This window comes from Mesoplodon densirostris, chromosome 1 (genome assembly GCF_025265405.1).
Source record: "Mesoplodon densirostris isolate mMesDen1 chromosome 1, mMesDen1 primary haplotype, whole genome shotgun sequence".
Taxonomy (NCBI): domain Eukaryota; kingdom Metazoa; phylum Chordata; class Mammalia; order Artiodactyla; family Ziphiidae; genus Mesoplodon; species Mesoplodon densirostris.
In genome coordinates, this window is record NC_082661.1 from 31,963,385 (window position 1) to 31,986,407 (window position 23,023).

At 40.1% G+C, this 23,023-nt stretch overlaps 2 protein-coding genes across 2 annotated transcripts in view; both read left to right on the forward strand.

The window, feature by feature from the left end:
- ARHGAP19 (Rho GTPase activating protein 19) overlaps positions 1–21,488 on the forward strand; it is a 58,077-nt gene extending 36,589 nt beyond the window's left edge. The window contains exons 7-12 of the mRNA XM_060101484.1: positions 3,538–3,603; positions 4,502–4,693; positions 8,102–8,200; positions 12,438–12,548; positions 13,087–13,165; positions 17,425–21,488. Coding sequence (XP_059957467.1) covers positions 3,538–3,603; positions 4,502–4,693; positions 8,102–8,200; positions 12,438–12,548; positions 13,087–13,165; positions 17,425–17,429 — 552 coding nt within the window. The 3' untranslated portion in view covers positions 17,430–21,488. The remainder of the gene's footprint in view (positions 1–3,537; positions 3,604–4,501; positions 4,694–8,101; positions 8,201–12,437; positions 12,549–13,086; positions 13,166–17,424) is intronic.
- Positions 9,330–9,748, forward strand: LOC132497573 (large ribosomal subunit protein eL33-like). The gene has a single exon (XM_060110893.1). The coding sequence runs from the start codon at positions 9,387–9,389 to the stop codon at positions 9,717–9,719; it is 333 nt and encodes a 110-aa protein (XP_059966876.1). The 5' UTR covers positions 9,330–9,386; the 3' UTR covers positions 9,720–9,748.
- Positions 21,489–23,023: the final 1,535 nt, after the last annotated feature.

The window sequence follows — 23,023 nt, forward strand, 5'->3', positions numbered from 1 at the left end:
AGTCCTCTATATATTCATGCTTTCTTTTTTTTTTTTTGCCTGAACCACTGACATCATGATATTTTGTCCTTTAATACTTAAGCATGCATCTCCTAAGAATACGAATATTCTCCTAATAGTCACAGTATTGTTATCACATCTAAGAAGATTTAAAAGAATTTCACATCAGCTAATATTCAGTTCATATTTAAATTCCCCAGTTGTCCCAAGAATATATTTCATAGCTGCTTTTTTAAAAAACGTAAACTTGGACTTCCCTGGTGACGCAGTGGTTAAGAATCCACCACCAATGCAGGGGACACGGGTTTGAGCCCTGGTCCAGTAAGATCCCACACGCTGCAGAGCAACTAATCCCGTGCACCACAACTACTGAGCCTGCACTCTAGAGCCTACGAGCCATAACTACTGAGCCTGCGTGCCACAGTTACTGAAGCCCGCGCACCTAGAGCCCGTGCTCCACAACAAGAGAAGCCATAGCGTTGAGAAGCCCACGCACTGCAACAAAAAGTAGCCGCCACTCGCCGCAACTAGAGAAAGCCCACATGCCGCAACTAGAGAAAGCCTGCGCACAGCAACAAAGACCCAATACAGCCAAAATAAATAAATAAATAAATTTATTAAAAAAAATAAGAAACATAAACTCGACATATATACACTACCAAATGTAAAATAGATAGCTAGTGGGAAGCAGCCGCATAGCCCAGGGAGATCAGCTCGGTGCCTTGTGACTACCTAGAGGGGTGGGATAGGGAGGGTGGGAGGGAGATGCAAGAGGGAGGAGATATGGGGATATATGGATACATATAGCTGATTTACTTTGTTGTACAGCAGAAACTAACACACCATTGTAAAGCAATTATGCTCCAATAAAGATGTAAAAAAAAACAAAACATAAACTGATCAAGGCTTATGTATTGCTTTTGATTATTATGTCACTTTTAATCTGGAATAATCACTACCCTTTGTCTTCATGTCATTGATTTGTTAAAGCATTCAGGCCTACTGTGTTGTAGAATATTCCACATTTTAAATTTGTCTTACTGTTTTTTCAAGGTTATTTAACTTGTTCCTTTATCCCTTTCTATGTAGTTCCTGTAAACCACAAGTTAGGTTTAGAGGCTTGATTAGATTCAGGTTAAGCATTTTTGGCAAAGATTCATAGGTGATGTTTGTATACATCATATTGCATCACATTAGGAGGCACAGAATGTAGATTGTCTTACTCTCAGTAATGCTAATTTTGCTACTTGCCACATCTCTCAATTATAAAGGTACATTTTCCCCTTTGCAAGTAGTAAGTAACCTGCAGGGCAATTACCTAATATAATGGTTTAGCATCCACTGATAATCTTGCTGGACAGTATAACTATATTGTGTATCACAAAACAGTGATTTTCTAATTATATTATTAATCTTTATTAGCTGACTTTCTTCTTTGGAGAAGAGCTTTCCTTCTCTCTCTTAGTCTCTTTTATTATGAGTCTCTGTAGATTCATGGATTTTTAGTTATTCAAAGTGTTAGTCAATTTCAGTTGTTAATTTTGATATTCAAATTGTACCAAATTTGGCCTGTGATAGCCCTTGTAAGCTGCTTCCTGCTGTGTCTTTTTGATAGGACTGCATTAGTCTTTGAGTGTTTCCATCCTGGCATAAATGTCCCCAGTTTACTTTATACTTGCTCTGCTCTGGGCCTGGAATCAATTATTTTCTTCAAGGAGCCCTAGTTTCTTCCACTGACACTGGGTATACGTACTGATTGTTCCTTGGGTGTCATTGCTTCTAGGCTCTTTGAGGGCAAGGAAGTAGAATTAAAATTTTTTTAAAAAGAAATCATTAGTTCATATTAGTATTTCCAATTCAGATTTAACACTACAGAGCTTTTTCTTGACTTCTTTTACTTTATATTTGTATAAATGTAAATTTTTACATTGTAAATTACAGATTTTAATAGCATTTATATATGTTAGTTGCTTTATCCTACAATATAATAATTAATTTCAAAATAATACAACTATTACTACTAACAATAAACTTCTGTAAATCTGTTGATGGAAGTTTAGGATTTCCTTACAGTTCCTTTTCCCTTGAATGTATCTCACTAAGGTTGTATAGTCAGAATACAGTTTTCAAAAGTTAGGTGGAATAATTCCTTTCTCTGTGCTTATGTTATCATTTTAAAAAATTATTTATTTACTTATCTGGCTGTGCCAGATCTTAGTTATGACGCGCGGGAACTTCATTGCGGCACGCGGGATCTTTAGTTGCAGCATGTGAGATCTTTAATTGCGGCATGCGAACTCTTAGTTTCGGCATGTGGGATCTAGTTCGCTGACCAGGGATTGAACCTGGCCCCCTGCACTGGGAGCATGGCGTCTTAGCCACTGGACCACCAGGGAAGTCCCTTTTTTTTTTTCAATTTGTTATACAGATAGATTTTTTGTTGTTGTTGTACAGGTTTAGTGTTTGCCTCTTTTCCTTTTAGATTTAATTTTATTTTTTGAACCTCTGGTATATTTATATGGTTAAAAAGTCAAAACTACACAAAAAGGTATATTTAGAGAAATTTCAGTCCTTTCCCTAACCATTTTCATTGTTTTCTGGTTTATTCTCTTAGTATTTTCTTTGTGTTTCTTTTTGTAAAAACAAATTATTGTGTATATGTGTGTATATTTTTATTTCCTCTTCTTTCTTACACAAGTGCTTTATACACTGCTCTGTAACTTTTCTCACTCAACAGCAGATCCTGGAAATCACTCATACCAGTTCGTAAAGTGTTTCTTCCCTCCCTCCCTTCTCTCATTTTTAATGACTGCATAGTACTGTGTTGTATGGATGTATAAAAGTTTATTTAACCATCCTCCTATTAATAGACATTTCGGTTGTGTCTAATATTTTGATTAATCTTATGCAAGTATGTTTTGTATTTCTAGAGTAATATCTTCAGGATAGATTTTCAGAAGTGAAATTTCTGATTTAAAGGGTAAATGAAAATGTAATTTTTTTAGATGCTGCCAAATTCTCTTTCATAGTGGTTGCATTATTTACACTTCTACTAGGACTGTATCAGGATACTTATCACAGGATTCCGGGTAGTATACCAATAAGCTAAATTCCTCCTTGTCTGTTGTTACTCCATAGTAATTCTAAATGGTATTTTCTATACAGTGATTCTAAAATGTGATTTAGGGACCACTTGAAATTTGTAAGGATTTGGGGGTAGTTTCTGTCAAATATAAACATTACTACAAATGTCTGTTGTGGCTCATTTGAAAAAAATTATATATATACACACACATGTGCCATATATGATTTTTAAAACTACAGTAGTGTCTTCTCACAGTTTTCCTGTTGGATTTGTTGAGCTATCTTTTTGGTGGCAAGAGAAAGGAAACTATGAAATAGGGTATTTTGAGGATCTTTTGTTTTTCCAGAGTAATCTGCCAGTCAGATCATTTTAAGAACCACTGTCCTTATGACCTGAAAGAATTTTAGATTCTGCTAACCATTTGTCTTATTTTTCTTTTATATCCTGCCCAGGCTCCTGCTTATATTCGGGAATGTGCCAGATTGCACTATTTGGGTTCCAGAACGCAAGCATCAAAGGTAAGAATAGGAAATTGCTCTTAGCCCAAACAAGGAGAGAGCTAGTTAAGATTAGTGGAGTTTTTTTTTTTTTTTTTTTGGTACGCGGGCCTCTCACTGTTGTGGCCTCTCCCGTTGCAGAGCACAGGCTCTGGACGCGCAGGCTCAGCGGCCATGGCGGACTGGGGCACGAACCCGTGTCCCCTGCATCGGCAGGCGGACTCTCAACCACTGCACCACCAGGGAAGCCCCTTTAGTCTGTCTTGATTGGAGACTTAAGCTGTCATCTTATGCTTTTTTTTCTGCTCCTGTTGGTTTCTACCTCATTCAGCAAATATTTGGTGTGACCAGGAAAACAGTATTTTTTTCAGCTAGTTTACCTGGAGTATGGTTTTTCTTAGAGAGTTGTTTTTGTTCCTCTACCACTGCTGTGTAGTTATCACATACTGTCATGTGAGCACCAGCCAAGAACCAGTGTACTTGGTCTCTAAGATGGGTCTGTCACTTTAGTATCTAGATGATTTTTTAGATGATTTTAAACTTATAGCTTAACTTCAATTTCTTCTTCAATGAAATGGGAATAATATACTTTCACTGCTTAACTCATAGGATACCAATGAAAATTACATGAGATTAAAAGATGCTTTGAAAACTGGACTATTATATAAATATAATTTTTGGTGACAGTATTCTAAATGAATTTAGGTTTTCTGGGCAGGTCATGGGAGTGGGCTGTTGATATAGTCTGTAATTGTAGGTTTCTCTTTATCTGATGATAGTATTTAGATTTTTCTTGTTCCTACGTGTAAGAGTATACCATGTTTCCCACATCTCCCCTTTTTTTGTTCCAGTGTGGTGGGAATCTGGAAACAAAGCTGGCAGGATATATTAATTCACTTTTCTTTTAAATTTTCCATAGGATGATCTTGATCTGATAGCTTCGTGTCATACCAGCTCCTTCCAAGTGACAAGATCTCAGAAATGGAACCGGCAAGATTCCTGCCTTCTTCAGGAGGAGACCCAGCAGCGTACGGGAGAGGCACTAAGAGAATTGTTCCAACATGTTCACAATATGCCAGAGTCGGCAAAGAAGAAACACCTTATCAGACAGGTGCTGAAGGCAGGGAGACAGTGACAGGGCTTTAGGAATGTGATTTTTGCTTGTAGAATCACTAGGGAACATTACTAAGAATTTCATTTAATTTTTGTCTTTTACTGGTCCAAGCTTTGGTTTAGCCAAGAAAGCGAACTTGTCTATGGAACCTCAGTGGTGATCTCTGTACTATCGCCCCACTAGAGAAAGGGGTGGAGGCTCTTGGATTTCTAGAGTAAGCAGAAGGATCCAATGTGGTTAGTTTCTCTAATTTGGTCATGTATGACATTTAAACCCTTCATATTTTCTTGGCAAATAACTTAATCTTGCTGAATTTCAATTTTCTTGTTTGTAAAATGGTAATTGTAATGCCCATGTTTCATGGTTGTAAAGATGAGAAAGAATCTATGTAAAGTGGCTGCCATAGCAGAGAAAAAGTGGTAGTTCTTACTAGCGAGTTGTTTGCAGTTAGAAAATACTAAATCAAGGGCCTAGTGTGATACTAGAAATAGGAATTCTAGTGGCTGAGTTTGTTTTTTTTGGAGCTATGGGAGCAAAATTAGGTCTCTCATTTGCTATCTTGAGACTCAAAGTATAACTTGAGTAAATATTGATGACTTGGTTAGTTTCTTTCTCAGGAAATTTATTTTGTCTCAGCCCCTCTTGAATTTTAGCTAAACAGGCAAGGTCAGCCTCTTTACCTCTTATTTGACTGGGACCTTCTTGAGGGATGTCTGTGTTTTTATTTATTTTTTTATACCTAACCTCAAGCATGGGGCCAGACAGAAACAAGTGCTCAGAAATGTTGAACTGAGCTGTACTTAACAATTGACAAAGTCCTTTAAGAGAAATTTTCTGTCACTCTCTTTGTTTTGTTTTTTTAATATTTATTTATTCATTTAGGCTGCACTGGGTCTTAGTTGCAGCGTGCGGGCTTCTTAGTTGCGGCATGCATATGGGATCTAGTTCCCCGACCAGGGATTGAACCTGGGCCCCCTGCATTGGGAGCGCGGAGTCTTACCCACTGGACCACCAGGGAATTCCCTTTGTCACTCTCTTTGAAGTTACTTTGAGATCTAGCAAACTGTGCTATGACTGGAATTTTAGAGGGTGTTGGCCAAGTAGTATTACAGATTTAAAACAGTGTAGTGATTTAATTCTTGGTAGAAACTAAGCCAGTAATTCAGGTAGGACAGGTGTAAATGACTTCCCTCATCAAGAACACTGAGGGTTAAAGATTATACAAAGGAAAAAACTAACATTAGTTTTGCTCTTTTTAGAAAAATAGGAAATTATAGAGAAGGATTAAAAGAAAATAAATCACTCATCCTACCAGTGTTTACATATTGGGTATTTCTTTCACTCTTTTTCCTGTGGATATATTGGGTTGGACAAAAAACTTAGTTGGCCAATGCAATATTTTGGAATATGGAAAAAGTTCGTTTTTCCATACGGAAAAACCTGAACGAACTTTTTGGCCAAGCCAATATTTTGACGTAGTTATTATCATACCATATACTTTCTTTTATTTCTCCCTTTTTCATTAAACATTACAGCCTAAGCATTTTCTCATGCATGCTTGCAAACTCCTCACATACATTTAAAATATTGCCATTTATTTATTTATTTATTTATTTATTTATTTATTTTTTTCTTTTTGCGGTATGTGGGCCTCTCACTGTTGTGGCCTCTCCCGTTGCGGAGCACAGGCTCCGGATGCGCAGGCCCAGCGGCCATGGCTCACGGGCCCAGCCGCTCCGCGGCATATGGGATCCTCCCAGACCGGGGCACGAACCCGTATCCCCTGCATCGGCAGGCGGACTCTTAACCACTGCGCCACCAGGGAGGCCCTGCCATTTATTTTTGAAGAAACTATACTTTTACTATTCTCTATGATTATATATAATTTATTCTCCATGATTATAAAAATAATGAGTACTCACTACAGAAACATTGAAACCTCCAGAAGAGTGTCAAGAAGAAATTAAAAATCACCTGTTATCATCTAGAGATAACCACTGATAACATCTTGGAGTATTTCCTTCTTGTATTTCTTTCCATGAATATGTATTTTATATTTTTTTGTTTATTGAGATCATAATACATATTCAGTTTTTAAAATATCCTACCCTTTTCATATAACATTATATCAGAGCATTTTCCATGCCATTAAAAGGCTGTAAACATTTTTAATGGTTGCATAATATTTTATTGTATATAACCAGATATATACACAGTTTGTCCTCTACTGGACATATTAGGGGAAATTAACTCATTTTGGGGACTTCCCTGGTGGCACAGTGGTTAAGAATCCGCCTACCAATGCAGGGGACATGGGTTCGATCCCTGGTCTGGGAAGATTCCACATGCCGCGGAGCAACTAAGCCCGTGCGCCACAACTACTGAAGCCCGCACACCTAGAGCCCGTGCTCTGCAACAAGAGAAGCCACTGCAATGAGAAGCCTGTGCGCTGCAGCGAAGAGCAGCCCCTGCTCACCTCAACTAAAGAAAGCCCGTGTGCAGCAACGAAGACCCAATGCAGCCAAAAATAAATAAATTAAAAAAAAAAGGAATTAGGTCATTTTTTAGTTTATACATATTTGTTCGTAAGTATTCTCATTGCAGATTATTTCCTAGAAGTGGCATGACCAAAGGGTATGCGTTTTCTGGAGCTGTTACAGCTACTAGGTTTCTTTTAATATATAGGCCCATCCTTCTTTCTCCTCCTATTTTTTTCCTCCCTAAAAATTGCTGAAGTTTGTTTGAATAAACTTTTAAATTTGAAATAATTTAGGTTTGGAGAAAAATTGCAAAGAAAGTACAGAATTCCCACATATCCTTCACCTAGTTCCTCCTAATGCTAACGTTGTCAAAACTAATAAATTAACATTAGTACATTACTAGTAACATTACAGACTTTATTCAGATTTTACCAGTTTTAACACTAATATCCTTTTTCTGTTCTAGGATCCAATACAGATAGCACATTGCATTTAAACACACATAAACCATCCTCTCTCTCTCTTTGCACTTTGTGAAAGTAACCAGATTCTTTGTCTTCCACAGTCTGGATTTTGCTGATTGCATCCCTGTGATATTACTTAAGATGTTTTTTAGTCCTCTGTATTTGCTATAAACTGGTAGATCTAATTCTAGAAGCTTGATCTGATTCAATTTGATTGTTTTTGAGTGTGTATTATTTAATTTAATTTAATTTACCCTCAGGCTAATTTAATACATTTTGACTTCTTCTTGGTGGCATAATTTTTGCCTTTGTGATTTACTTGCCAACCTACTAATCCATGTATGTACAGATTCACTTATTCCTGGGCTTTTCTGGGTATTTCCACTTAGCTATTGATTGTCACAGAATGCTATCTCTTGATGGGAGACTACTAACAAAATGTTCTTTATGTTTTCTTCTAGTTTAATAAGCATTCTGAGACCCAAACACCAGGACGAGAACCTTCTACCCTCCGGGTGCAGAAGAGGGCCCGTTCACGGTCCTTCAGTGGCCTTATTAAGGTAGGTACACCGTGCTGTCATTTTCAGCATTGATCGTGAGAAAATTTAACAGTCTGACTCTTCTTATGCATAAACAGTTTTATTCTGTTCTTTGGGATTCTATGAAGGTTTCACTTGTAAGGGGAAAAGAATAGAATTTGGAAAAGCTTTTATTTTTCAAAGCATTTTTCTGTGTTTCAAATCAGAGAAGGGGCTCTATGATTGGAGAAGTAAGGGATAAAAGAAATAAAGGTCCTTTTGTCTCTTCTGGGGCTGAGGACAGAGTCCTCATCCCTGAGTAGAGAATCTCTTTTGGTTCATGACCTGCTTTGTGCTACATACTTCATTGTGCAATTTGCTAAAGTTATGGAAAAGTGAGAAAGTTGACAGACTGGAAATGGATTTTCTAATAGGCTAGTGAGTTTTAGGTAACTCAAATTTTTGTGAGCTTAATATTTTGATCAGTTGTTTTGTTCTCTTCCTTTGTCTCAAATTCTTTTAATATCTTGTTTTTAAAACAAATGCAATATGTACTTCTGTGGTGTTGCTACCATCGCTGTCTGTAGGTTCAATTTACTTGAGTCTTCATTGATGATCTGAACTTGTAGTTAAGGGATATTGCCAGCAGATGGCAGTAGATAGCTGATTATGGGGTTCAAATTTCCAGGCATAAACAAAGGCAAGTTTCTATCTAGTTAACTTGGAGAGAGATTAGCACTGTTCTGTGTTCTACAGGTTTTCTTTTTAAAATTGTTTAACATTATTAAAGTTTATAAATCCAGCAACATTAAGGAGATCTTTGCTTAAAAGTTGTGCTCTTAAGAAAAAATACCTTGTAATATATATATATGTGTATTTTTTTTTAACTGTAGTTGTTAGCAGTTGCAACTTCATCTTACTCTAATTTTGGTTGTAGTTATTATCATTAATAGCAGTTTAGAATTCACTCAATCCTATCCACTGGGGCCAATAGCCTTGGGACATTAGGTTTGCTTGACATCAAACAGAGTGAAAAGGCAACCCACAGAATGGGAGGAAATATTTGCAGAATATATATCTTATGAGCGGTTAATATCCAGACTATAAAAATAACTCTTACAACAACAGCAAAGAAAATCAATCCATATTAAAAAATGTGCAGGGCTTTTTTCAGCTATCTTGGACCCTGTGGAGGCCTGCTGGGATCAGGACTTCTAAAACGACAAATATGTCTGGAAGGCTGTGGTCCAAGGCCATTTTTGCTGGCTATAAGTGGGGTCTACAGAACCAGAGGGAGCACACGGCTCTCCTGAAAATTGAAGGTGTATATGCTCGAGATGAACCTGAATTCTGTCTAGTCAAGAGATGTGCTTACTTGTACAAAGCAAAGAACAACACAGTAACTGCTGGTGGAAAACCTAACAAAACCAGAGTAATCTGGGGAAAGATAACTCGTGCTCATGGAAACAGTGGCATGGTTCATGCCAAATTCCGAAGCAACCTTCCTGCTAAGGCCGTTGGACACAGAATCCGTGTGATGCTGTACCCTTCAAGGATTTAAACTTACTGAAAAGTAAATAAATAAAAGTGTGGATTAAAAAAAAATTGCGCAGGGACTGCCCTGGCAGTCCAGTGGTTAAGACTCCACGCTTCACTGCAGGAGACATGGGTTTGATCTCTGGTCAGGGAACTAAGATCCCACATGCTGCACAGCATGGCCCAAAAGAAAAAAAAAAAAGGCAAAGGATTTAAATAGGCATTTTTCTGAAGAAGGTTTAAAAAACGCTCAATATCCCTTATCATTAAGGAACTGCAAATGAAAACCACAATGAGATAACAATTCACACTCACTAGGATGGCTATTATCAACAAAACAGAAAATAGCAAGGTAAGGATGTGGAGAAATTGGAACCCTTGTGTACTGTGGGTGGGAACGTAAAATGGTGCAACCACTATGGAAAACAGTATGGCGGTTCCTCAAAAACTAAACATAGAACTACCATATGATCAAGCAATTCCAAGTAGGGATATGAACAGATATTTGTATACATGTCTGTAGTGGCATTATTTACAATCGAAAGGCTAAAGCCACTCAAGTGTTCGTTGATGGATGAATGGATAAACAAAATGTGGTATATATGAACAATGGAACAGTACTCAGCCTTAAAAAAGAAGGAAGTTCCAACACATGCTACAACATAGATTAAACTTGAAAACATCATGCTAAGTGAAATAAGCCAGTCACAAAAGAACAAATATTGTATTATTCCAGTTACATGAGGTACCTACAGTAGTCAAATCCATAGAAACAGAAAGTAGAATGGTGGTTGTCAGGGACTGAGGGTCTCGGGGGAATTGGGATTATTGTTTAATGGGTACAGAGTTTCTGTTTGGGGAGATGAAAAATTTCTGGGATGTGGTGATGGTTGCACAACAATATGACTGTACTTTACACTACTGAACTGTACACCTGAAAATGGTTAAAATGATAAATTTTATGTTATGTATATTTTACCATAATTTAAAAAAACTCCCTTTGCCAGAACCCCAAAAGTGTATTCACCTGCTTAGACGTGGCAAGTAAAATGAGCATCCTTGGGGCCTCCCTGGTGGCGCAAGTGGTTGAGAGTCCGCCTGCCGATGCAGGGGATACGGGTTCGTGCCCCGGTCTGGGAGGATCCCATATGCCGCGGAGTGGCTGGGCCCGTGAGCCATGGCCGCTGAGCCTGCGCGTCCGGAGCCTGCGCGTCCGGAGCCTGTGCTCCGCGACGGGGGAGGCCACAACAGTGAGAGGCCCGCATACCGCAAAAGGAAAAAAAAAAAAAAAAAAAAAAGAGCATCCTTGGTTCATTTTACTTGGAAGTCTGTCATTCCCTCTGACTTCCTGTCAGAGATGATTGGTAACAAGAAAAGTTACGGTCCAATAAGTGTTTTTCTCTGTGTTAGTCAAACATGTTTCTTTAACTGAAGTTAGATGGGTATAGTTTTCTCTTCATAGTGAGCTCTTCTCCTGCAGTTGGTTCTAGAAGTGTTGCTAATTATTGCTTGAAATGTAAAAATATAGTATCCTCTTGGCAGCTGCCCTCTTCAGAGCATTTAGAACTTTAGAGTTATAAAAGAGTTTATAATTGTATCAGGAGAAAACATTTTAGAAAAATAACTTTAAACACAGTGTTAGCAAGTTTTATAGGACAGAAGGGTAAACTGTTTTCATTATAAATGAAGAGACTTTCAAGCTAATAATAAATGTAGGTTTCTGCTCCATAGCAAAGGAGTAATGAAATTTCTGTTAAAAAATTCACTGGAAGCTGAATTTTAGCTTTTATAGCTAGTCCTGTGGCTCCTGGTATCCCCAGTTTAGCTTACTCTGGGGTGGTATCTGACTTCTGAAAGGAAGATGTACTGGCCTTATTTTTCTAGCACTTCTGTGTTTTAGCTATTTGATTTCTATCCTGCTTTGATACTTTTTTTTTTTGGCTAGACTTTTTTTCCTCCAAAATTCGTCTCATGTAAATGATTTATTACAGAATATTCCTACTAATATTTACATTATAAAGTTTAATGTTCTAGTTTTGATATGTTCTTTTTTTTGGAATTCAAATTTATTCTCTAAGGAGAAAAAAGAAAGATTTCTTCAAAGATGGTAGAATTGTCACTGTCAACTGATATAGTAGGTTACATTAGCTTTTAAGCTGTTCAGAGATGAAAGGGCTTTTAGTCTTGCTCTGAATATCAGTATAGTCATGTGACCCTTTTAAGAAGACCTGGACCCTTTTATGGCTATACTAGAAACTCTTAGAGAATTTCTCCAAATTTTCCAATCCTGTGTGAGGAGGACATGACAGGGAAGCAAAATCTTAGAGTGGACCCAGTGTAAGTGTCTTTTAGTGGGGAGGGGAGGAGGGGACTCTTAAAAGGTGCCAGAGACAATATGTCTTTAGGGAAAAAATTATACTGGTAGGTAACTGGTGTTTCTTTTATGGCCTCAGAAGCACTGTAATTGGCCTGTATTAGTTGGTTTAAATCAACTATAAAGTTGCTTTTAACATTTCAGCCCTTTAATTGGTTTAAACAGGAATAGTGATCACCTAAAGAAAGGCAGTGATCTCAGGTTTTTTAGTAACATGCTTTGACCTCTCTTGTATAAGATGCCTGGGGGAATTTATCAAAGAGCTGAGATTTTTTTTAACCTAAGAAACTATAGTTTTGAAGACCAGTATAACTATAATATAGATATTATAGATGTTTATAAATCAAATATTTTCTCTTCCTAAATCAGCGGAAGGTCCTGGGAAATCAGATGATGTCAGAAAAGAAAAACAAGTACCCTACTCCAGAATCTGTAGCCATTGATGAATTGAAGAGAGCCAGCAAAGAAAATATGAATTTAGTAAGATACTATTCTTTGCACTTTCTCTTTGTATGTGTTCATTTGTAGAAAGGAAGAAAATTAATATACCGTCGTCTGTTTTACTGTGTTTCTTTGGGCCATATTCAACTATGCCTTTTCCCCAGTCTTTTCGTTTATGCTGACTTCTTTCTGTAGGTTTTCATTGATTCATTCAACAAACATTTTGAGTTCAAGGAAGATATAACCAGTCATAAGCAGAAATGACAAATGCAGTGAAATAACTCCACACACAAAGTGCTGGAGGGAGCAGTTCTTACTGGGAGACTCCACAGGGTGGGTAACCTTTGAGCCAGGCCTGCTTGGCACTGCAGTACGTGTGGAGTAGTCCTTTAGGTTATCCCAGGAATGTTTACTTCATTAAGCCAGCAATAAAACAGTTAAGATTAATGAGATCTAAATAGGTTGGTAAAACTCTTCATATTGAAATTGAACAAGTAAATAATTCCTCTGTTAGTAAAGTCTGTCTATAGGAATGACATTAGGACATTTAAGCCACTATAAAATTTTCTTGTTACAGTTATTTTCTGGCTCTCCAGCTGTCATGATGACACCAAGAAGACTGAAATGGTCTGAGGGGAAGAAAGAGGGGAAAAAAGGTACTAATTGTACTTATTTTGTGTGTCTTATGAACGTAGTTCCTTTCTGTATCTAGTCAATAGCATTTTTTGAATTCCCAGTGTGGTATGGTCGTAGTCAGAAGAGATGTAAAAATTATAAGGCTGGGTCCTGCCCGTGAGTTCATTTAGCAGATGGTTATTGAGCAACTACTCAGCACTGTCCCAGGTGCTGAGGGGCAGAGCTGTGAACACAGACCCACACGGTCCCTGCATTTTTGGACAGATGGGACACGTGAAAAATATCTTAAGAATACTTGTTAAGCAAATTAAAAGCAAGTGTAAACTAACTTGTGAAACCAAGTACAGGAGTGCTGAGAAGATGTTAAGTAAACATGGAATAGTTATGTTCCTTTTCTGCGCAGACTTTAACTTTGTTTATTCAATAAAACTTTCCCGATAAACAGCTCATGCTGAAGGACCCTGGAAATCATATCATACAACATGTTTTTGAGGATATTTAGGGTAAAAAGGATTATGTAGTGCTGGGACTGCTGATTGTTGGAGGCTCAGTTGGTGAAGTGCGGTGGCTGCTGTGCTTTCCTCTGAGGAAGCCATGTGGGTAACTGGAAAGGCCAGGGGATTTGTAGTTAGACCTAATTTGAGGCATCGTTCCTCTGGCTTGGGAAAACCACTCATTCTCAGCCTACTTCTTCCTCTGCAAATGGGGATAATAGTTATATCTACTTCCCAGATTTCTTATGAGGCTCAATTGAAATTATGTTTTGGAAGCACATTGTGATTGGTAAAGCATTAACAAGTAGTAGTAATTGTTACTGAAGAAAACTAGGTGAGGCCTGGTCTTGTTTTATAAGGCTTGTGTTGCAGATGAAGCGATCTCTGGTCTGATATGCTCAGTTTACCAGAGATATGAGCATACTTACTATTTGAGACATCAGCAATAGAAAGAGAACACAAGCCCAGTCCTTATAGATAAATCTTTATTCTTTTCTAGGAAGTTAGATTTCAGTATGGTCTTCTTCCTTATCCTTGAATGAATTATCTGAACTCTCTTTTGTTTCCTTGTTGCCTCTGGCTTCTAGGCTGGGCTGTCTGATTGAGGCAAGCTTGGCGCTTGGATTCTGTGTATCTAAATATTTCTACCTGTATTTTCATAAGTCAAAACCAAGCATAACTTATTTTTATTATTTTTATTTTGGGCTGTGTTGGGTGTTCGTTGCAGTGCGCGGGCTTCTCATTGCGGTGGCTTCTCATTGCAGAGCACGGGCTCTAGGCACACGGGCTCAGTAGTTGTGGCACACAGGCTTAGTTGCTCTGCGGCATGTGGGATCTTCCCAGACCAGGGCTCAAATCTGTGTCTCCTGCATTGGCAGGCAGATTCTTAACCACTGAACCACCAGGGAAGTCCCAGCGTAAGTTATTTTTGAAGGATACATTGTATCAGTTACACCTTTTCTTGCTTTCAATTTTGAAGATAATCAAGAAATGTCTTTCTATGTCGACAGCTCTACTTCTGGAAGAAAGAAATGCGTTAAATAAATAAGTGAGGACTTCCCTGGTGGTGCAGTGGTTGAGAATCCGTCTGCCAATGCAGGGAACACGGGTTTGAGCCCTGGTCCGGGAAGATCCCACATACCACGGAGCAACTGAGTCCGTGTGCCACAACTACTGAGCCTGTGTGCCATAACTGCTGAGCCCGTGTGCCTAGAGCCCATGCTCTGCAACAAGCCACCGCAATGAGAAGCCTGCGCACTGCAACGAAGAGTAGCTGCTGCTCGCTTGCAACTGGAGAAAGCCCGCGTGCAGCAACAAAGACCCAACGCAGCCAAAAAAAAAAAAAAAAGTTTAATATTTTACCAAGAAGTTTTAGAGCAGGGATTCTTCCTGTTAACTGTGGACTTCCTAAGGGCTCTAATAAAGTTCCTGGTATTGTTGATGGAATTTTATGTGTAGGTGCATATGTACATTTTTCTGGAGGAGAGATTATATAGTTTTTATAAGAGTCTTAAAAATGTTGGTGATTCAGAAAAGTGGAGGCCCACAGATAATGAATGACCTCCCACTGGATTAAGCAGTGGCATTTTCACATTACCCTCTCCCTGCTCACTTCCTCTAACTGGGAACACCTGTGGCTGTCATGACTTCACACTATTCTCCTTCTCCTCCTTCCTCTTTAATTTTTTCATCTCTGCAGTGCTTTACTATCACCTGCCTCCCACTCCACCTCTTCATGTTCTTCAGTGCTCTGTCTTAAATTCTCTGCTTGTTCCTGCTCTTGCTTTTCCCCCTCTTAGCAGTTTGGTCTCCTTCTGCAGCTCAGTTCTGTTCTCTGTTTGATACCTGCTCCCAAGCCTGCACCTCCAGATCTGAACTCTGTTCAGTCTCCAAGCCCCCAGATCCAAGTGCCTGCCATCTATTTGTTTTACATAAAGAATACAATCCAAGATTTTTTTGATGGTGATTTTATAAAAGGAGCAAGTTTTTTTAAAAATTTATTTAATTAATTTATTTATTTTTGGCTGTGTTGGGTCTTCCTTGCTGTGCACAGGCTTTCTCTAATTGTGGCGAGTGGGGGCTACTCTTTGTTGTGGTGCGTGGGCTTCTCATTGTGGTGGCTTCTCTTGTTGCAGAGCACGGGCTCTAGGCACGCGGGCTTCAGTAGTTGCAGGACGCGGGCTCAGTAGTTGTGGCTCACGGGCTCTAGAGCGCAGGCTCAGTAGTTGTGGTGCACGGGCTTAGTCGCTCCACGGCATGTGGGATCTTCCTGGACCAGGGCTCAAACCCGTGTCCCCTGCATTGGCAGGCGGATTCTCAACCACTGCGCCGCCAGGAAAGCCCAGGAACAAGTATTTTTTGAAGAAGATAATGCAATTTTATTATCATCAATAGTGTACTCCCAAAGACTTTTATTTCACATGGGGTTTCTCAATTGGCACTATCGACATTTTAGGTCAGATAATTCTTTGTTGTGGAGAGCTGTCCTGTGCATCGTATGATATTTAGCATCCCTGGTCTCTACCTACTAGATGCCAGTAGCACCCTTCCCCCAGTTGTGACAACCAAAAATGCCTCCAGACATTGCCAAATGTCCCCTTCATGGGAGGGGGCAAAATCACTCCTTGATGAGAACTGCTGATTCAACACCTACTTATTAATGGGCATTATTTTCAGCAGTCAGAATCTTACCCATTGTTCAAAGCCCAGCCTAAACCCTACCTCCTCTTCAAAACCTTCTTTGGCTAACCCAGACAGATATACCTTTTCCTTTGAACTCTTATTGACATTACTAAAATGTTGACATTTAATGTGATTTATCATAGATAGTTTGCTTCACATATATTGTCTTATCGCTGTATCTAGTTTCTCTTCTGGAAGACAAAGGCCAGACTTAATATATTCATGGCCCCTATCTTCTTCTCTTCCCCCCCAGTAATGACTGCCTTGCATCTAGTAGGCATTTAGTAAACATTTGCTGGTGAGAGGTGCAGTGGTGGTAAGAACATGAACTTTGCATTCAGTTAAGCTTGGGTTCAGTTCCCAGCCTTTTTTTTTTAATTAAAAAAATTTTTTTTAATTAGTTAATTTATTTGTTTTTATTTTTGGCTGTGTTGGGTCTTCGTTGCTGCACGTGGGCTTTCTCTAGTTGCAGCGAGCCGGGGCTATTCTTCGTTGTGGTGCACAGGCTTCTCATCATAGTGGCTTCTCTTGTTACAGAGCACGGGCTCTAGGCACGCGGGCTTCAGTAGTTGTGGCACGTGGGCTCAGTAGTTGTGGCTCGCGGGCTCTAGAGCACAGGCTTAGTAGTTGTGGCACACGGACTTAGTTGCTCTGTGGCATGTGGGATCTTCCCGGACCAAGGCTCGAACCCGTGTCCCCTGCACTGGCAGGTGGATCCTTAACCTCAGTTCCCAGCCTTAATAGCTGTATATCTTAGGGCAAGTTTATTTGTGTAGGCTTCACATTCTTCACCTGTAAAATAGCAAGAGCATTACCTCATGCACGGGTTGTTGTGAGGGTAAATGAGGCAATATACATAAAGAACTCAGAGCAACACCTGGCACAAAATATGCACTTAGTAAAGGTAGCTGTTACTGCCATTAAGATGATTTAATGAACTGAGATTAGAGCAAGAGGACAAAGTGGTGTATACTTGGTAGAGAGTAAACAATTCTCCCTCAGTTTATAGAAAATAATAAGTATAGATTTCTCTAGCTTTTGGGTGGAATGTTTGCAGAAATAAATACTTATAAATGTGTTTAATGCTCCTTTTTCTCTTTCAGCCTAGGATTCCTCTGAAGGATCCAGAGGTTTCCTGTTGTCCACCCAGAATTTTCTCTTTTGTGGACCAGGTGCCATTACTGCTCACAGAGAAGCTTGGACTTGCAGCTTGCTTGCTGCATGTTGAATTGTGAAAGCCAACTAATCCTGTGACTTGACTGACGCCTCTAACCCCACTCAGTGGATGACATCTACAGACTCTGCCTGCTGAACCAGTGCTAGAGAATCTCTCTCTCTCTCTTTTAAAAAAAATGTTATGGGGAAACCACTAACCAGCCAAATCAGCTTAGACAGCACAGTAAATGAGTAGAACCAGGCAGACTCCTGTGCTCATTCCATGTATTTGTTTAGGCAGATTCTATTTTTAAAACATTTGAAATCTGTGCTCAACTGCCAGTGATTCTTTTAAAAAGTGCTGTCAATCCTGGTGGATTGATGTTATTTTTAACTGATAGCTTGGGCTTTTCTCTATTTTGGTAGTTTTGGGGGATATTTTGGTTATTGTTTCTTGTTTATTTGTTGTTTGTGTATTTTAAAAGGTAAAAAATCAAAATGGACTCCAAACCAGATGTCTTTCCTCTCTTTTTCACCTTAAGGTTTGGGAAAGCTCTTTAACTTATGAGGCTTTACTCCTCAATACCTATCTGTGTCCAAAGAATTTATAGCTTTCCTGGAAATTTTTTATTATTTCTTGGGCCTGAGATTGTAGGTATTTGGCCTGCAGTATCAAAAAAGGAGAATTCAGAATGATACAATTTTTTTTTTTTTTTTGCGGTACACGGGCCTCTCACTGCTGTGGCCTCTCCTGTTGCGGAGCACAGGCTCCGGACGCACAGGCCCAGCGGCCATGGCTCACGGGCCCAGCCGCTCCGCAGCATGTGGGATCCTCCTGGACCGGGGCACGAACCCATGTCCCCTGCATTGGCAGGTGGACTCTCAACCACTGTGCCACCAGGGAAGCCCAGAATGATACAATATTTAAACAAATAATATTAAACTGTGGCCCTTCTTCCCTCCCTCCATTCTCTCTCTTTTCCTCTCTTCCCCTTTCCTCAGTGATGTCAAAATAGTTGTGTGGTTGCTGAACTCCTTTCCTTCATTCAGTTTCCTCTCGCCTAAAACATCTCTGGTGCCAGTGTGGTGCCAGTACTTCTGTGACAAATCACTGGGACTCAAGGAATGTCACCAACAGCTTACTTGAGGCCTGTTGAAACTCCTGTATGTAGTGGAAGCTCTGGAGAGGGACTAGGATGGGGCTGGCTTTATGGCCAGGACAACTCTTGATGGGTGGGATTATATTGCATCCTTCTAAGGGGTCAGGTGTGCAGGCTGGACCGTCTCCTGAGAGCCAGCTGGAGTCAGAGGGAGGAAGTGAGCATCAGTCTCCACGGGGCTGAGAGATATAAAGGAGAGAATGCTCTTATTTGGAAGCAGTTGTGGTTTATCACCCATGTTCAAGGGCGGCTGCTGGCCCCCCCCACTTGTCAAGATGGGCATGGGGAGTAGTTCGGAGATGGGCTGGAGCTTTGACTGGGTTGGGATGTTCACATGTGTTTGAGGTGAGCAGTGGCATGGCTCTGATCTAGTGTGAGAACTCACTGCCCAGAGAGCAGCAGGGCAGGTGGGAATGTTAGTCTGTGCCTGCTCTGTTAGGTGTGTAACCTTTCTCACCCTGTGTGCCAGAACTGAGTCAGGCCTCAGTGCGGGGGGGGGGGGGCAGTGGCCCAGCAAACCACGACTTGCTGACCTATTTTTAAACAGTTGAAATGCTGTGTTGTTGCTGAAACAAAAGATGAGTCTGGGGAGCACAGTTTGGTTTTGCATCCGGATGTCAGTCCTGGCTTCCATACTTTCTGTCTTCTGCTGCTGTAACAGCAGTAGTAGAGAAAAATGTAAAATTTGGCTGTCCAACTTGATAGATTGTGAACAATAAATGGTTAGGAGTATAAAACTGCTCAGAAGCCCCTTTCTCTAGAGCAGTTTTATATCATTCTTAAAAATACTTATTAGCAACTTCATTTGTGTAGGGTTCTTCTATTTGACTTTTTTGTTATAAAATTCCTTGCACCAGCTGTCAGTGAGTTCAAACAGAGACCCCTTTTGGTATGACCAGGCTAAAGTGTGTTCCCCCTTAACTTGACACTTGCTTTCTTTATTTGTCTAGGTGTCTTATTCCGTGGTGGTGTGGTCTGTTAAACATGGTCTGGCATAGGTGGAGAGAGCAGAGCAGTGACCTGATACCTCCTTGTCATCGAGTTTGTTTTGTGGTTCTATTTAAGGGAGGTAGCTGAGATTTAGGAGACTTTCTTTGGTTGAATGCAACTGGTAATCCAGGTTCGTGTTCTGGGGTGGTGAGAGATGTCTGTCACATGCTTTTATATAGCTTGCCCCCTTGGGCAGCTTATTTGTGTATTTGGGTATGTGTGTTTCATTAAAGTATTTATTAAATATGATTTCCCTTGCTGTAAGGGTATGATAGGTCTTTTCCTTCTTTTTTCTTTTTTAACGGAAGCTGTGAACTAGTTGGAATCCAAATTTGAGAAATAATCAGCGTAACCTTCTGCCTTATAATATGTAACTGTTCTAATCCTGCGGAATCTTTGCAAAAACAAAAACCCTTTAGCATTTGCTACAGAAGGGTACTGTTGCCCTTCTGACTTGGTGGGCAGATATTTTTGAGCCAGTATTTAACAATTTTTTAAATCTATAGTATTTTAAAAATCTGTTTTCTATGTTTATTTTTTGTGTTGGAACAATCTTTTTGGAAGTGCCTCTTGTTGCTTTTAAATTTTCATTTCTTTCTGGGGTCAGTTGCAATGGGTTTTGATGTGATATCAATATGGGGCAGTGTATTTATGCCAGAGGGCTCAAGCATAAAAAATGCAGACCACTTCCTTGATTCACATCTGTACTGGGCGAGCTGTACTGGTTGAATCAGTGAAAACCATGGGCACTGGAGTTGCTAACCTTTTACAATGGTGGACTTTTGCACTGGGACCAATGAATCTGGTTTGAAAGACTCCATTGCAGCAGTGAAAGAGGATTAGGTGATACTGATTGTACCTGAGTGCTAAAGGAGGTGGTATCTAACGAATCATAACTGAAACCACAGTTGATCCTCCACAAGCTCGTTACCCTGAATGTCTTTCCAGTGTTAGGAATGACAAGGGGGTACCCTTGGGAGATGGAGTAGTATAGGGTTAACGGCAGTGACCACTGGGTGTTCCAGAGGTGGCTGTTTTGCTGGCTTGTAAGAAAGCCAGTGGTTCCAGAGTGTCAAGAGCAGGGCCATTCTCTCCTCTGGAACAGCAGTGTTTCTGTTCAGCTTTTCTCACAGAAACCTATGTTAAGATACGGTTTAAAACACTGCCTTCTAGGAGAACCTGTGGTCCCAGAGTGACTAGCTGTGTGGCCATGCATAACTGGGGAAGTCATCTTAGGAATGACTTCTCCAGACTTTATCTGCTTCCTTCATACAGGGCCTCGCACAGATGCTTGAAACTGACGGCTCTCATTCTGAAGTCTTTTCTAAGTAGAACTCGTTTCCCCAGGAGAGAGCCTCGTCCCTGCCCTCCTGCATCTGGAAGCCTTGGTACTGAAGACAGGACCTTGATCCAAACTGGATACTAGCAATTGGCAGGATTGCTCTAGAATTTGGGGAAGATATGGGTTTCTAAGATGCACAAGCTTTTCAGACCAGTGGTAATTAATCCAATCTAAAACTCACTATAGGAGAGCTGGCTTTCCTAGACAGGTAATGCTGAACTCCTTCCACAGGTGGAGAGTGGATGGGTGGGCTAGCAAGGAGGTGGAGTAAGTACTTAATAGCCTGAGTGCTTGGGTTACCATGGAAACTGGAGTGTGCGTGGCCACAGCAGGTGCTAAAGAGCCACTGAGCACTCCCCCAGACATGTTTGGGGACCAGCAGAACTGGTTGGGAAAAACACTCCTGCCCCAGGGTCCTTTCTTCATAGCAAGGATTGCCTTTTCGCTATCCCCAAGCTTGCTCAACAAGAGAAACAAGGTTTCTTAACTGTCTAACCATTTTTTATTTTTCATTCTCATTCAACTATATCATATATATATATATTTATATATATATGTGTAACTGTAAAGAAACATGTGTTGTTTTTCTTTTATATTCATGTAATATTCTGAAATTAAATTTGTTTCATATCTATAGGCTTTGACTGGTCTCTTAATTCACATTTGACTGATGGATTATTATTATTTTTTAATAAAGTTATTTTATTTTATTTATTTTTGGCTGTGTTGGGTCTTTGTTGCTGCGTGTGGGCTTTCTAGCTGTGGCGAGCGGGGGCTACTCTACGTTGCAGTGCGCGGACATCTCATTGCGGTGGCTTCTCTTGTTGCGGAGCATGGGCTCTAGGTGCGCAGGCTTCAGTAGTTGTGGCTCGTGGGCTCTAGAGCTCAGGCTCAGTAGTTGTGGCGCACGGGCTTAGTTGTTCCGTGGCATGTGGGATCTTCCGGGACCAGGGCTCGAACCCGTGTCCCCTGCCTTGGCAGGCGGATTCTTAACCACTGAGCCACCAGGGAAGTCCCTGATGGATTATTTTAAAGAGAGGTTGCCTCTTAAAAATTTTTTTTTTGAGTTTAATTGAGCTATTATGATAGAGGTTGCCTCTTGTTCTGAGGAATATGAAATCTAAGAAAAGGGCGTCTTTGGTTTGTTTTCCAGCTGGGTGGGTGGGTTCAGGGGGAGTAGGGCTTTTGGCTGATAGGAAATGGGATTGGAACCTCCGGGAATTTTGAGCTTCCTGATTTCCCTTGACTGAGTCTGGAATGCTTTGCACAGATTTTAGTTTCACACATAATCTTTATTTCCTCGTTTAAAAATAAGGAGTGATATTTATAGTAACAGTAAAAACCAAGTGACATTTTCATCTAGGCCAGCAAGTTGTAGTGTTTAGACAACTCTGGTTGAAATGTTGTTTCTGCCACTTATGTATATGGGCTTGGGCATGTTCCCCCCTCTGTAAGGTGGGGATAACAATATCGTCTCAATGATGCCATGCTCTCAGAGGTAAGGACTTAGCATAAAAGGTTTTAATCTGGAGTCTGTGATTGTGCTTCAGGAATCTTTTGCTCCTATAATTCTATGTAAAATTTTGTGTATGTTTGAATTTTTCTAAGGGAGAGATTTCAGAGCTTCCACAAGAATCCCAGAGGAGTCCTTGACCACTAAATACTGAGAACCACTGGCCTTACACAGTGCCTGGCAGATGGCAAGTATCCATTAAATGTTAATTCTTTCTCTCTCTGCCAAGGATACATTTTATAATCAGCAGCTTATTGATGCTGACATAGTTATTTTTGATAACAAAGGAATTACTTAAATTCGGAATAGAAATAAAAACTCTGCTGCTTTCTTTGCGCCATTACCTGCCCATGTGTTCCTCTTGAGCTGTGTTAGCTCCCTAGGTGCTGCTCAGACTGTCCCTTTTCTCCTCATCCCCTAAGGACCAACTCGTATTATATACTAGAGAAGAAGGAGCCAGTTCTGTTCTTTCAGAGTGAAATGTGGAGTGACTCTTACAGATAGTACACGGGAAACAAGAGTTATGCAAAAGAAAAAGGGGT